Source organism: Harpia harpyja, chromosome 4 (genome assembly GCF_026419915.1).
Source record: "Harpia harpyja isolate bHarHar1 chromosome 4, bHarHar1 primary haplotype, whole genome shotgun sequence".
In the NCBI taxonomy this organism is placed as follows: domain Eukaryota; kingdom Metazoa; phylum Chordata; class Aves; order Accipitriformes; family Accipitridae; genus Harpia; species Harpia harpyja.
The window spans coordinates 57,251,227-57,267,147 of NC_068943.1; the positions used below are offsets into that span (position 1 = coordinate 57,251,227).

Consider the following 15,921-nt stretch of genomic DNA (forward strand, 5'->3'; position numbering starts at 1 on the left):
AAAGGCCAGAATACAAGGTAGGTAATTAGAATTCAAGTCTGGGAAACAAGAATTACTTGGTTTCACTCCAGTTCCAATAATCACTCTTATAAACTGATCCAGAATGTTTTAACCAAAGCTAGATACCTGGATATATAGCTTGAATTTCAGAATTGCTAAGCATCTATCTGCTTTACTTGACTGGAAAGAAAAAAGGAACATCAGAAGCTGTAAGAATCAGAAAAATCTCAGACAATTCTGAAAAGGGAACAACTGTCCCTTGTTATTTAAAGCATTTCCTAATATTAAAGATCCTTCAAAAATGTGTTACTTTTCCAATAAAGTTTAGAAACACACATGCCAACTAAAACCTTACCAAAACCTTTTCATTTTCAAGCATATTTAGCAGAAATGAAGTATTTACACACAAAAACTTAACTGGAAGTTTGGTATGCTTAATTTGTTTGATCTAGTAGCTGGAAATTTTGTAACAGAAAATTTTCCTACAGAAAATGGTTTGATCTAAAGAGCTATTTCTCTATAAGTAGTATTTCATAACTTTCATAACTAAGACTGTATATAACTAAGTAATATTATAGACTACTTACCTCTGTATCATGCCTGTAAAATTACTATGGCACTCAGACATAAGACTGATGAACACAGCGTGTTTTTTGTTTTGTTTTTTTTTCCTTCTAAGTATTGCTTTCTAACAAGATGAAGGGTTGAAATAGTCATTTGGCTCTCTGAGGTTCTCTTGGCCTCAACCCCTTCTCTTATTCCAAATTAACAAAAATAAATGGTAGGGTATGATCCTTACTAAACTACATATCTACTTAACCCTGAACATTAATGAGTACCAGATCTTTTATCCCAATATGGTTCCTTTTTGTGCTACTCTTGCATAGGAGGCGTACCACAATTTCAACTAAAGAAAAGGGGAAGTGACTGGAGAGTCCAACTGCAGTCTCCAGAGGGCATGATTTAACTCCTGCCTGGCAATGCAAGCACAAGCAGCAAGCACACAAAACCAGAACAGTTATCAGGACTTTTCTGCTTCAATTACATTGCTATTTGAGTGTGAAACTTGATCTTGGGCAACTACAGTGCCTCCAGCCTTACAACAAAGCCAATATATTGATTTGGAAGCTCACTTTTATGGAAAATGAAACACTCACATGATGCCTGGACATCATTACAACATGTATGAAGCTTTACCACAAGCACTGATTTCTTTTAAAAGTTTTATGATCCAGAAGGGCTTTATTTAAGGTATTTGACGTGCCTGGTAAGAGAGAGCATTTATAACATTCTATGGGATGCACTGCCATGTCTGAGTAATTTGCATCTGTGAAATATCAATGGAGACAAAAGTGTTCTTACTTTCTATACTTTGAATACCATAAATAAGAGCAGGGACCTGCAAAAGTGCCTGCATTGAAGCAGAAGTGTAACTAAAAATTAAAATTCTCCACAAAAATACCTGATATTTAAGAAAAATTATTTAGAAAGCATATGGGCATCTTCACTGAGATTTGAAACATATTGATAATATTGAAGCAGAGGGACCAAAATTAATCCCCTTTTTTATAGTTTAATTCCTCCCTGATGCACATGAATATTGGAATTACTCCAAATTGCTTTTAATTGTGTCTATAATGGGAAATAATACTCAAACAAAAATAGATCAGCAGAAGTAACTGACAGTAGAAAAAAAGGGCTGAGTCCAGTTGTGATAAAAGGTTTCAGACCCCACCAGGTTCACTGGGATTTGAGAGTACACAAACCATCCTGAGTCAGGTCATAACTCTATTGTATCTCCAATTCTAATACTGTTCTGTGAACTTTTGGACCTGTATTTGCAACACACCAGAAAGCTAGCACAATCATCCCCCCAAATACCAGTTGTCTCAACTTTTCAGGAACTGAAAAAACTGGGGGAAAAAAATCTCTCCCTAGTACCAGAAATAAAGAAGTTTGGTTTCCTATGCATTAATATTCCAGACATTGTTAACTGGTCTTTAAAAAGTTGAGACCTCCAGTTGAAGTGGCACAATACACTTTTTACACAAGTGGCACAATAAGGTGTTGATCCTCTATGGATTTTTGGTGTTTAACAAAACTTAGGTTTATGTATCTTCCCTCCCATTAAGGATAATTTTAAAAAACCCAAACAAACAAAAAACCCCCCCTCTCTCCTCTGTGGCCTGTTTTCACACAGAGTACTTAGTATTTTTGAGAATTTTGCTTGCCAAATGCAGCTGATCTGCATACACCTTGTTCCTTAAAACTAGCTAAAAAAGTCTTCTCAAAATGTTAGTGGCAGTAATACTCCTTCCCTTGTCTGTGTTTTTGTTTCGTGGGGTTTTTTTGTTTGTTTTGTTTTTTTTTAAAAGCTCAGATCGTTACTGGCATTCACACCAGCAAAGATGTATCTATCTACAAGATTTTAAAACAAGAAGGGGTGTGTGGGTGTGGATGTCTAATCCAGAACAGTTATAGCCATAATGTAAACTCCATTGCAGCTCACTGGTAGCATACCGTAACCCTCAACTGGGAGGACCACGTTTAGGCTTCGTATCGATTCCCTGAAGAGTAACAGGAACTCAAATGTTCCAGCAACAGCATTCTTCTCATCAGCAGTACGAGAAATTTAATGTGCACAGTTCTTTTAGGAGGCTACCAGATCACTCAATCTGGCTAATAGCTGAAAACCTTGCACAGTACTAACACCACATATGGAGAGCGGCAGACTCTAGTTTTCTTACATCTATGTTCTTTTTTAAACAGTACTCAGAACATGCACAAGATGTTTTTACTAGAGCTGCAGTCAAGGACACATCAGCTATAATGAAACAGTAAAATTTAACTGCTACCAACAACGTTCTGCTTTGGTCTACAGTCAGTTTTGAGCTTCTGCCCAACATACACTTACTATCAGGCTCCCAAAGAGTGACACTAAGCTGCTTTGTCAAGAGTCTTAAAGTTTATTTTGCTTTTACTGCAACTCTTCACTATGCAGTTGCGGAGTAGTAAACATGACCTTAACATCAAGTGGAAGTTTGGCAACAACTTGGTTGCAAATGTAATCTACAACAGCCACAGAAGTTAACCAAGCCAAAAGCAGAGTTACAGCTCTTAAAAACTCAGACTATAAATGGCTATACAAGATCCCATTTCACACTGCAGTTTGCGAGCGTGATTAACTGTAGTGCTGTGTTACACCTGCAAATCATTTATCTTTTTGCAAATACTGCAGAAGTAATGTAGATGTCCCAGTACCTGACTCTCTTCAAATCAGGTAACAATACAGGCAGAGTAATAAATCAGCGGTACTGCTTGAAACATGCATTGTTAAACAAGTGTGCAAGTCTCCATGGGATCAGGACCTTGGATGGTGAAGTGATGATCTAAAGGGTGCTGGAAAATAAAATCGCACTGTAATTTTAAAGGCTCAAAAATGAAGGCCTCGTTAATGTAGCAGATAAAAAGTAAAAAGCCTTCATCAAGCTTTTACGATAAATGTTTTAAAACCTGAGTCTGTAAAGTTTTGTAGTTATAAAACACACTCCATTGCAACATTTTATAAGACAGAGGGAGCAGCTGAAAACAGAATACATCTGAGATTTATTTACAAATAGGCTACAAAAATATCTAGCTACTACCCTTGCTGCTGTTCAAAGGAAAGCTGAAGTAAAAAGATGAGGCTTCTTTGAAAGCAACTGTCTAGGTACAGCCAAAAAGAAGATAACACTGAAAATAAAGAGATGTGGTAAGTTGATTGTAACAGAGCTCCTGAAATGAACATTTTGATAAAATACTGTGGCCACTTTTCAGAGGTCTGCATATGAGAAGAGTCATCAAATTTCCATCCTTTTAGCGTTTTCCTTTCTCAGAACAGCACTTCCGTATAGGCCGTAGATATACTTGGCTCAAGAACATACTGCTGAAGTCACAAAAGCACTTCAAAATTAATAAGGGTTAGATCATTTCCTCAATTCAACTGGCTTAACTCCCAACTCAATACCTGTTTTTCAGTGATTTCACATACAGCATAGTCAGGCCCTAAACAAGTAGCTTCAGCAGCAGCTTTGTAATCAGCTTGATTTGCAGCTGTCTCTCCCCACACTTAATCACAATCACACATTTTTTACTCTTCCCAGTGCCTCACTAGTGCTCATGCAATCATGCAGTCAGCCAGATCAGAAGGACAATTTGGTGTACACTAAATCTGGGGGAGGTTATTTTTCAGTGATATTAGGTCCCTGTTTCCACCATGCTTGCAACCACAGGAATACAAATAGTGGCAGAAGGGAGAGGTCAAGAAGGTTTAGCAGGGACTAGCTGTGCCTCAACCAAATGTAAAACTGCACTTTCATAGAGAAGTTCAGGCTTCGGCTCACTACAGTATTTGCAACCCTCCTCAGCAAAGCACACTGACTTGAGGCCTCAGTTACTATGGTGATGAGCATGGAATAAATGTTTATATATAATTAGATAAATTCTCCCTTCAAGAAAGCAGTTGTCCTTCTCACAGGCAGCTACTCCTTTTTTTTTTTTTAACTAAACAGATGTAAAAAAGCATTAAAATCTTAAAGCTTAATTATCACTATTATTCATTAGCAAGCTAATGATAATTTAAACCTATGGCAAGAATTAAAAAAAAAGCACGTGAAAAATTAGTCAGTGAGAATCACATCTCTTCTGAAAACTAAACTGCTAAACTCCCTAGAGATGAAGTTAATGCTTGGTTTTATACATTTTACATTTTTGCTTAAGAAAAACAGGAATGATTAATAAAACTACCTCATTGTTTAACAAAACTTAAGAAATACTTATTGAATAAAAAAGTGAATGTATGATTCCTTTTCTTCTATTCAATCACTAAACTAAATCACACCTACTTATAAAATACAAGCAGTATTTCCTAACTCTGAGCTTACTGTAAAAGCAGTAAGCCGATATGAGTTAATTTAGTTGAAATGCTTGGTTTATAAACTCATGAGTAGCTTACTTACTTTTCAAAAGATTATGAATCAGTAAGTACAGCAGAACCATCTGCCACAAAGATGAATATTCTGCTTAGGGTTTTGGGGAACCCTTTGCCACAACATTTATGTATAACTTGGACTTTTTTTTTTATTAAGAAAATCCAGTCCTAAAATGTGATCACTAGTCATATTCCTTAGCATCTAAAATTGCTTCAAATTTAAGGAATACTAAATTCAGAGTAGACAAGACTACTTCCTAGGATCTGTGACTATAAAAACTAATGACAAAACTTAACCAAACACTGAATTCCTCCCTGAAGAAAAACAAATAATTGGCAAAATGCGGCAGAAACATTGCCAGCTGATGAGCTGCCTCATTCTTTCCACGATGATGCCAGCTCTTCCCTGTCCACATGCACTACACTCCCTCCAACTCTCAGCCTGACCCAGATCCAGCCCTGGTCTCAAGTCTGATAATGAAATCCAACTTTACTCACCCAATGGGTGCCAACAACTACACCTGTGGTTGGAGGTGGTGCTTTGCTGACAGTGGGCAAGTAAAGAGGCTTCTACTCCCAGCCACCTATTACAGCTCTTTTCTCTCACTGAAATTTTTCTCCCTTCTCCCCAGGCTGCCAATGTAACTACATGTGTATTTGCTCCCCAGCCCAAAGTGATTGATTTGTTAATAGTTGGAGCAAAGAATCACTGTGGTCCTGATCAAGGTTTGGCATCCCCAACTCTACAGGTAACTTAGTACTGAAGTGCTTAGTAATCCCATAAAACAGAACAGAAATAACAGGGTGTAAGCTAAACCTTATGCAGATAAGAATGTCTGGACTTGTTCTGTGGTCTTCATCACCACAACAGCAGGCAGGAGCACCTTACTACAGATTAGGACACATCTAGTTCCTGAACAGGACCACATACCACATGGGGACATTAAGGATGCTGGAGAGCCTATATGCTAGCACTAAGTGGGGCAAGAGGGGCTGCCCATAGCAACAGCCTTTCATTGGTCTGCTCCAGGATTCAGCATGCTTCCAGCTCAATCTCATAGCTCAGTAGAACCAGACTATCCCTGGAAAACTATTTTTCATCTCTTAACTGGAAGTTATCTGCAGAGTTACCCCCAACCCAAACTCTCCCAAAATATTATCCCAAAGCTGTCATGAGATACACAGGAGGAGACTCAAAGCTGGCTACTTATGAATGGAGATCTTGAGCAAACACTTAAACTGGCTACTGTGATGCCAAGAACTGAGTATTTTAAGCTTCCATTATGTTCTATAGCATACATCTACAGATATATGCATTCAGTTGGAACAAACACCCACATATTCAAAACAAGATAAATGTACATGTTCACTAACAAATTAACCATTTAAGCAGTAAAATGTGCACTGAATATTACTAAAATGCCAATAAACTAAAGGACTTGCCACTGGGGAGGCAAGTTCTCCCTTAACAATTATACAAACCAGATACTTAATTGAACACTGTACAAACAAGATCTATTCCCAAACCTAGAGTTACAGTACTGCAAGACCTTTTTTTTTTTCCTTTTTTTTTTTTTTCCTAATTCTTTTACACATTTCACTCCACTTTAACATGAATTAAAAGATGGCATAGTCTCTGGTTAAGTTGTATTTTAGTTCAGCTAAAGAACTCCCAAGAATCTAGTACTTTATCCACAGATCCCAAGCACTTCAGAAGATTCCAGCTCTGACTGCTTCAATGATGGATGTTTTTCATCTTAGTACCACAAGCTTTACTGGCTTTAGACATTCTCCGTTCTCTCCTAGCACCTTCAGGGGCCTTGATCAGGTAGCAGAATTTCCTCTTTAAAAAGTCCATTTGCAGGGTCACTCAGACTTTGTGAGAACTGGGAGGCTCTGAAAGCAACACAGCTCAGATCTGGGGAATTTTTTTTGTTTCCTTTTATTTTTAAAACACGGTTTACTCCGCACAACTATTTCAAAGGCTCTGACCTCCCAAGGTTTGCAACAAACAGTTTTAGGCTATATCCAAAGGCTTCTGAGTGTTGACAACCAGGTTATACTGAAAATTATTTCCCTGGAGAATTCATCTAAGATATGCTCTATTTATTGCACTCAGAACAGCAGTGCTTAAAAAAACCAAACCTAACAGCCCACACAAGAAGGGCTGCAGGTTGTTCAACATGAAAGGTAGATCCCCATTTATGTGTCTGAGGAAAAAAAGGAAGCCTCCAGACACACTGGACAAATTCTCTCACCGTATCAGATGTGGGTGCATCTGGCACACTATTGATCAAGACTGTCCTGATCGGCAGAGGGAGAAAGGGGCTCACTCCCAAGAGGATTACATAAGTGCTCCTCCTTCTCCTTAACAGCAGTCCTTCTTTCTTCCCTGACCCTAAGCTAAATCCAGTAGTAACTGGCACTGTATTTGATCAGCAAAAGACTGGGGTATGTATTCCCTGGTATCAAGGCATTAATTAGTCCCTTTCATCCCAGTGTATGATTACAGGATGCAGACACAGGGAATGAAAGCTTTCAGTTGCTTGCTACTGAGGTCTTGCTCAAAGTATTGCTAGAGCTGGAGAGTTCATATCCAGCAGGGCAAGATAGTATCAATGACCTGTACTTATTCTTTGCTACATATGCCAAAATCAGTAAGTAGCATGCTGCCTCACCATGCCATGAGGGGTGTTTCTCAGAATGGTATCTATTTGCAAGAGGGACACAACATAAACATTTCACAGACATTTCCTACACTTTTAGCTCTGCTGGTTAGCAACAGGAAGGTAGCAAATACTCCCGTGAGCACAAGTCAGCCAGAAAACTGCAAATTACGTTGACCAAAAAGCCACTACAGTGTTGTTTATTCTAGACCAAAACTGGTGTGAGCTGTAACAGGAGAAAGACACTGACTGCAATGACACTAAGAAGGTTTGTCAGAATGGCAGTACTGTCTCATCCACAGGCTGCTGTTACCTTGTGAATATTGGGTCCAGCAGAACTGTACACACCTCAGTAAATCTTCATCCAGTTTCAACCCATGCAGTTATAGCATTACTTAGAGGTAACATGCTTACTACAACACTAAACAAATTTCAATATTTTTCTAATACTAAGATTTACATGCATTACAGAGCTCTCATGGCATTGTGAGGTACAGTTTTGTACTTCGCCTACCTATGCATTAACTTTCCATTGCAACTTTACCAGCTATCCCTAAGTCTGCAGAAAGGGTCATGTAACAACTTCAGCTGAATGGAAAAAGACATAAAGTGGAAGTTCTTTACATGATAATATGATTTTTTCAACACAAATAGTCTCATCTCATTAGTATTATCCTCACAATGAATAATCTGCACTATTCTTTTTTTGTGTAATACTGTTCTCTTAAACCTCTGTTTGGTTATTTATGCATAAACACATACACCCAAGCCACAAAACCACCTGTAGAGTTCCCCACCAGCTGAAAAGCATTAGAATCACTACTGGTCTTATTCTTCCTGCCACAGACAAGGCTTACAGGAGTGGGTTTTTTGAAACTAGATTTCACATTGAGGACAGCCTGGAGTATCTCTTATTTTATGATACATGCTGCTCAAACCAGGGACAGCACATTTGTGGAGATTATCATCCAGTGGTAAAATCATTTGGGCTGTAGTAAAATTCCAGTGGTGGCGCTTTATGGTACAAAATCTGAAGTTGTTTTCAGTGTACAAAGCAGGCTACAAACTAAAACGTACAATTTCCACAGAGCAGAATTCTTCCCTATTGACAAAGGGAAGAAAAAATGGTACTGTATGACTAAGTCACCCAAAATTTCATGGTATTTACTTAGGAACTTCACTTTCATTATGCATACCTTTTGTCTACAGGGAGACAGAAGTAGGGGGGGGGGGAAGTCTGATATGAAAATATGAGCAAATGTCTTTATTCTGAATTTTGAAATCTCCCCTGGAAACTCTGCAGGTCCTTCCGGAAAAGGAAAATCTCAATTTTTTTCTTGTGGGAGAGTTCAGCAGCAGCATGATTGATCAGAAGCTAATGTTAAATCCACTGAAGATATAAATCCACTCCATACCACCAGAAAGTAGATGGTACTTTGCCAAATAGGTAGGAGGCAGAAGCATCATGACTTACAGTGTACCACGGTAACAAGCTGCACCCCATCTCTGGCAAGTGCCCCTTTTTTGTCCCAGACAGGCACAGTTGATATACTAGGTGCTTTGCACCTCAAGAAAAGAGCATCACCAAAACCAGTTTCACCATGTCTAAAGTAGTAAAACCTGTCATGGCTATAAAAATACAGGCACTATTCTGTATTAGCACCAAATTAGTTCCTTGGGAGTTCTTAGATGCACTTCTGAATTCCTGTGGCAAAAAAATCACATCCTGTGGCAAACAGACCTAGTTGGCATATGGGGTTATACTCCCTCCTATTTCTCACATTGAAACTACAAACCGCACAGTCCTCAATATACACTCCCAAGTAAGTCTGCATGGAACAGAGGCACAGAGTGGAGAATCACACATGCACGGTGCTTACCTCAGTGTGGTCTCATATTCTCAGCTGAGGGGGCCTTGAACATTTACACAAATACACGTGATCATGCTGCATCATGTTTTCCTTGAAAGCTCTAACAAGCTACTTAATTTTTCACACAGATGACAGCACTGTAAATGAAAACAGATTACATTAGCACTGAGATCATGGCAATCAAAGCTATGGAAAAATGTACAGCTAAGATGGATGCAATTTACCATATCATACCACAGACAGCATTTGTTAATGCAATTATTTTTCTCTTCCATGACAAAAAGGGTTAGACACAGAACTTCACACTACATTCATTACACTCCCCACAACACATACTGATACACTAAAAGGTACTCCACATGACAACAACATCTATTTTGATTAGTTTTGAAAGAGTCAGGTTACTTACTGGTATTCAAAATTTGTCTTCAACTCAAACTGTTAGGGGATCAGCAATCAAGCAATTCCCCAGTTTTCTCTCTGCCACAAGAAAAAGAAGGAACAAATTAAGACCTTTTGGCATTTTTTCAGTTCAAACTTTGTTGTTTCACTATTAAATTATGTGTCTAGTTTGCTGCCCGAGTCATCACCTTCAGAATTTGTACTGGCCCAAACCTGAACCAGTCAGCCAACACATGACCAGTCATAAAACAGGTACCACCTTAAAATAATTCAAGCGATTGTTTCCACAAGATTGAAGTTACCTACATTAATAGCTCATTAATATCCTGTGCAGGCCAGTCACTACTGCCTAATCAGTTGCTGCAGGAAGATAAGAACTTCACAAGTCAGACCAACACATGTATCTCTAGCAGAGTTAAACGAAAGCAATAAGCCTTTACAATGGTGGTAGGCAAGCACATCAGTGAAAAAAAATCAAACACTGTACTCCTGCTTGCCACACTTGCCTCCAGTTGTAGCAAAGTCTTTGAGCAGTCAGCCCACAGCTCTTATCAGAGTTCCCCAGAACAAATGTCTTCAGAAAAAAGCAGCCAATTATACCAACCCTAGCTACAGCTGGATGCCATCAAGAAATCTTATCAGCTGCTAGACAAATAAGATCACTACATGAAATTATTATGCAAACAGTAGAGTCTCAAGAAAAATGTAACCTTTTAGTCTCACTCTTTCTTGCAAATTGTTTCCATGTATTTGTTCTGTAGAGAGCTATGTGATACAGTGATACAATTACAGGCACAGGGTCAAAGATAGAGAAAGCACTTTTATCCCCAGTTTATCCTAGCCAGACCTGGCAGTAAGTCTGGGAAATCAGAAGACCACTCTTTATAATGCAGTTAAGAAAAAAAAGTTTCATGCAGTGATTTTCAATCTGTGGCTTCAAGTCCTTGGGGGCTGTTAATTACCACCAAGAGCTGAAAAGGGTACCCGAAGAAATAATCCTACTATCAGGACATTTAATTCACACCACCTTGGGCAGCAAGATCCACAGATCAGATGCATTTACAACCACTGTTTCAGTAAATGCACATATGCAAGACAACTATACATCTGCACTTGCTCTAGCAATTTGAAATCCAGCATCCTGCAGCGATGCAAAATGAACCAACGGGTAACCAAAAATCACCCTATTAACCTACAGCTTCACAAGGCTTCTGTGGCCCACGCCATTCTTCTGGTCTTAAGGAGACTCCTAGTCCTCATTTTCTAGGTAAAAGAGAGCAGTGTTCCCCTGCGTCCCTAACCCTTTCATTTGACCAGTTTTTTTCAGCTGTGCCTTACTGCATCTGAAAAATATCATCTCCCTCTCCTCCCAAATCTTGGCAATTTATACAAGCTCTCACAAATATGCAAGAAAATAAGGGCAGACTCCCTTTGATTTCTTTCAACTGAAAAGACAGATGTAGGTGTAAGAGAGATACAATGAGAGGCATTTTATCTTTCCAACCATTTGTCAGTTCTAGTCAGTATTGTATCTTTAGATTTACTTATTATTCTACCTGTTATTACAAATGAAATGAGATGAATAAATATGGTGCATTGGTTTTACAGACATTAGAGCTGAGGACCTGCACTAATAGAGCAATTCAAACATGCTGAGAAAGGACAGTTCTCATTTCTATCTAAAAAGGCTTCCTCTTTTGCTGATAAAATACAGCTTCCCCCACCCACTGTAGCTGAAAGAAAGCACTTTCCCTCAAAGCCAGTTCATAAAAAGTGGCTTTCCTTTTTTCCTTCTAGAGCATTAAAGAAGAACAAGAATTGATTTATTTTTATAAAACACTACTGGAGCTCATAAGAACATGCATATGCTTAAAAATCCTGTATTTTCAAGCTTTACTGCACTGTCCCAAGAGTTTACCTGCTTTGCTAGTAAAAGCTGCTTACAGCCTGTTAAGGGTCAGGGCAGAAGATTATTTAATTAGGCAGGAGCCCTCACCCTGGGTTAACAGGGAGGGGAATGTTCCATACAAATTGCATCCAGCTATGTTTGTGAGTAAGGGATGTTTACATGAAGACCAGCACAAGGCAAGACAAAGAAGGATATGCTAAGGGGATCAAAGATACATGCTATATTAAAAAAAGTCAAAACTTAAGAGACATACAAGGCATCACAAATAGCACTTTCAAAGAAGCATGCTATGAAAAGAACTGTAGCTGGAGTCCAGACACGTAAGCAGGAACATGGAAATTGTCTTCCGAACATTAGGTCAAGCACTATGCAAGCCACAGCATTACTGTTAATAACACTGAAGAACCCAAACAGGTACAGAGTTTACATACCTGTTTGTTTATCTGTAGCTAAAACAGCTTCCAATCATACAGAGATACATATTTATCCTAGTTTGAATGGTGGTTATTATGCTGCAGAGGAGCTTTACTAAAGCCAGAAACTGACACAACACAGCATTGTCTGAAACTTGCTCTAAAAACACCTTCAAATATCAACATTTGCAAAAACGCTAGTCAGAAATACAGGTAATATAATGGAAAGTGTTAAATGCAAGTCATGGTTTTCTACAGCCTCTTATCTACACACTAACAAATGCCAACTTGCATTTTTAACTTCTCTTAGAAGTCACATAGAAAAGCAACTTTGACACATTTGCACAACAGAAAAAGGTATTAAAAATATATTTTCCATAAGTTCTTGGCTGTCTCTACTTGGAACTTAAAAAGGTAACAATTAAGGTATTGTATTCCTCACTTCTGCTTATTTTAGTCCCATTACGTTAAATGAAAGAAATTCTAGCTATGTTCAACTTCATTTAGCTGATTTTACTCCAGATTTGCACCTGCTAGATAAGGCTGCAGTGACAAGAGATGTAAGCAGGAAGACCGTTTTACATAAGAATTTATTTTTCTTTTGGAGATCTTCAGTTATTATTTTTATTTTTTTTTCTAAAGTATAGTCAGTTTTAATACTAGTTTTCAGTGAAATCTAGGAATGTTTTATTTCTAGACATCCTAGCAACTAGAATTCCACCCCCTCCCAAAAGAAGAGTTGAAGAGTTGTCCTAGCTACCTGTACCTGTTAATAAGAAAAGGCAGGAAATGCCTTCCCTAGACCATATTACCACTGGTGTTGGTTCTTACCAGCAAAGCCTTTTTTCCTGATTTGCTATTAACTCAAAGCTTACAGTTATGCATTAGTGTTTGCTTTGCTTTCTTCTGGTGCAAATTACCTTTTGTTCACCACCACTTAGTTTCACTCATCCCCATGTTCTTCGTTTACTTATTTCTGCTAGGTTTTTCTGTGCAATCTCCCTAATCGACTCTTTGTTCTTCCCAGTCAAGCTCACCCCTTCCTGCAGACATGAAGGCATGCTAAGTATCAGTTTCCAAACAGAACCTTCATCAGTCATTAACAATTTCTAAGAACTGCACATTTATTGCTGTGCTTTGCTTCAATCTTTTAGATGAGAATTTCTAATCTGTTCCTGAACTTCACAGTCACCCTTTACTTATCTAGTTTCCTGAGCAGGCTTCTGTATAGGAGATTCCCCATTCCTCTTAGCATTTGTGCATCAGCATTTGATTTCCAGGTTCCAGGTTTCTCCAGGAACTCTTAAGGTAACCTTTGCTAGCCTTAGACCAGCTCAGACTCCCACAAACAGGGCAACAGTGACAAGGCAGTTCCTTTTCCAGAAGAAGCTGAAAGGAGAGGAAATTACCATTTTAGACTGGAAAGCTCATGCTTGGCTATGGTCCTAAAAATTAACCTGGTTTTAAAGTAATAATCCAGTCTTCCCTTCCCCCACAAATTAGGTTGCCATTCACCTTGAACTTGGCAGGATTGATTCGCATTTCCCTGGCAAAGTGTCTAGCTATTGTGAGCCAAATAGCAAATGCCTGAAAACATCAACATGGTACTGAATCTTCTCTTTGGTAGTATTAACATAACAATATTTTATACGTAATTATTATTTTCACATCACCACTTCATTTGTCACAGTGTTACGCGCTGTGTCATGGTGCTCCAAAATAAACACATTCAGCAGAGCAAGCACAGAAAGAAGGGCAAAAACAGCAAAAGGAATGCAAAATCAACCCATCTTTACTCCCTACTTTACTTTACCCTTCACAGAGGTTTTTAAAGGTGTCACCTGGCCTACTTAAAACTTTACAATATATAGAGATCACTCCCTGAGGGTCAGCCTTACTTATGCAAGCAGTCAGTTGCATTGCCCTAAATCTTGCCTTAAAGGGGTTACGAAGACTACATCTTTCATCTTAGCTTGCATTCAACTGTACCAGTCATTTTATTTTGTAAACTGTCCAGGGTACAAAGCATTAACTACTGGCATGAAACCACAAACATACATGTAAATACTTTTGAGAATTATCTCATCACAGCACAATTCCTTTAGTTTTGTATAATTAACTATTAACACTACTTAAACACAATACTCTGAAAGCTATTAAGTACCGAGCACCTTCCAGACTGGATAGTCTCTTGCAATATAACCTTTCATTAAATTAAAAACCAGAGGAAAAAACCAGCCAGAACATAAGGAAAGCAGGCACCACTTAGAGCTATGCTTCTAAAGGCCCACCTGTGCTGAGCTTTCTCCCTGCCTGGAGCTGGGGTTTTGGGTTTGTTTTTTTTTTTCCTCTTATTTTGCAGGGAGCAGAAGTGATGCAGGAACAAGGAAGGAAGCTAGAGCAGCAAGGGCTCCAGCAGCACAGCTTATAAAGTGGCTGAGGGGAGCCAACCTAAGCAGAGGGGGTGTGGGAGAACAAGAACAACCAGCAGCTCTGACAGCCCCTGGAACACCGGGGTAACCCTTCCCTGGGCAGAGGCCTAAGGAAGCAGAAACAGGCCTGTCTTATGGCAATACTCAACACCTAAGGCCTTACAAAAAGGACCTCCCAGCAGCAGAACAACCCCTCAGCGGAGACTCCCAAGTCCCCGTCTTCACAAAGCCTTCCACCCGCTCTTACGGAACCCAGCAGAACAGCCAAAGCCACTCCTACCCACCTACGCCCCCACAACCCCTGCCACCTTCACCCCGCCGCCATTTTGCACTCCACTCCGCTCCCTTCCCTCCCCCGCCTCGCTGGTGACGTCAGGGCCGCGCCCCGCCCCCCGCGAGGGCGGTGCTCGGCGCGGCGGGTGCCCGGATGTGGGAGGCTCCGCCCCCGCTGCCGAGCGTTAGCGCTGCTCGTGCCCCCTCCGTCGCTCCCTGTGCGCCGTTGCAGGTCAGCGCGAGCCACTGCCGCAGTGAGGAGAGCCGGAGTCGGCGGCAGCGGCAGGCCCGGGGCGCGGCGGCGACGGCGACGCCGAACACGCACAGCGAGGCCGGGGCTCCGTGGATTCAGCTGCGGGGGAGACGCCTGACGCCCACCCGCCGCCATGGTGAGGACCTTCCCTCGCTGTCCCTCCGTGCCAAGTCCCCCGCTCCCGCCCCGCCGGAATATTCCAGACCGGGCCGGGCCACGGGGGTGGGGGGCGAGGCAATGGCTCCGCGGCCCGGCCCGGCCCGACCGCCGCTCCGCCTCGCTGCTGCTGCCCTGCCTCTGACCCGTCTCCTCCGCCTCCCGCCCCCGAGCCGTCCACGTCCTCCCGCGGGCGAGCGCCTCGCTGGGCTTTCCCCTCCCTCCGGGCCGCCGCTGCGGCCGCCCTGCGCCTCTCCCTGGGGGCGGGCACGTCCCCCCGCTTCCCCGCCGCCGCCTCGCCCCCATACGCCCCGCTGCCTCCCCGCCTGCTCCCTCCGCCGCCTTACCCCCCACCCCCTCCACCCCGGCAGCGCTCATCGGGTTCGGCCCTTCCCTTTCTCCCCGCCTCGCCTCGCTCTTCGGCACCCCCTCACCTCCCCCCTTCCCCCAAACGCGCTCTCCCTCCCCCCTTCCCCTCAGTCCGGGGGTTCGCCTTCCCCGGCCTGCGCTTCATCTGTTTTCCAGATGTATCAGCAGCGCCCTAAGCAAGTCCGGCATTTTGGTAGTGGTGTCTTGT

The 15,921-nt window shown here is 41.1% G+C and overlaps 1 protein-coding gene and 1 long non-coding RNA gene across 3 annotated transcripts in view; one reads left to right on the forward strand and one right to left on the reverse strand.

Annotated features, from left to right (window-relative positions):
- The window catches only part of LOC128140446 (uncharacterized), a 41,403-nt gene extending 26,295 nt beyond the window's left edge, over nt 1-15,108 (reverse strand). For both annotated transcript variants that reach the window (XR_008234734.1, XR_008234735.1), the window contains exons 1-4: nt 14,971-15,108; nt 12,249-13,619; nt 9,916-9,986; nt 9,516-9,643 (exon numbers count right to left, since the gene is read on the reverse strand). This is a non-coding gene — a long non-coding RNA (uncharacterized LOC128140446). The remainder of the gene's footprint in view (nt 1-9,515; nt 9,644-9,915; nt 9,987-12,248; nt 13,620-14,970) is intronic.
- A 55-nt stretch (nt 15,109-15,163) lies between these two features.
- PPP3R1 (protein phosphatase 3 regulatory subunit B, alpha) overlaps nt 15,164-15,921 on the forward strand; it is a 40,809-nt gene continuing 40,051 nt past the window's right edge. Inside the window, exon 1 of the mRNA XM_052784159.1 lies at nt 15,164-15,324. Coding sequence (XP_052640119.1) covers nt 15,322-15,324 — 3 coding nt within the window. The 5' untranslated portion in view covers nt 15,164-15,321. The remainder of the gene's footprint in view (nt 15,325-15,921) is intronic.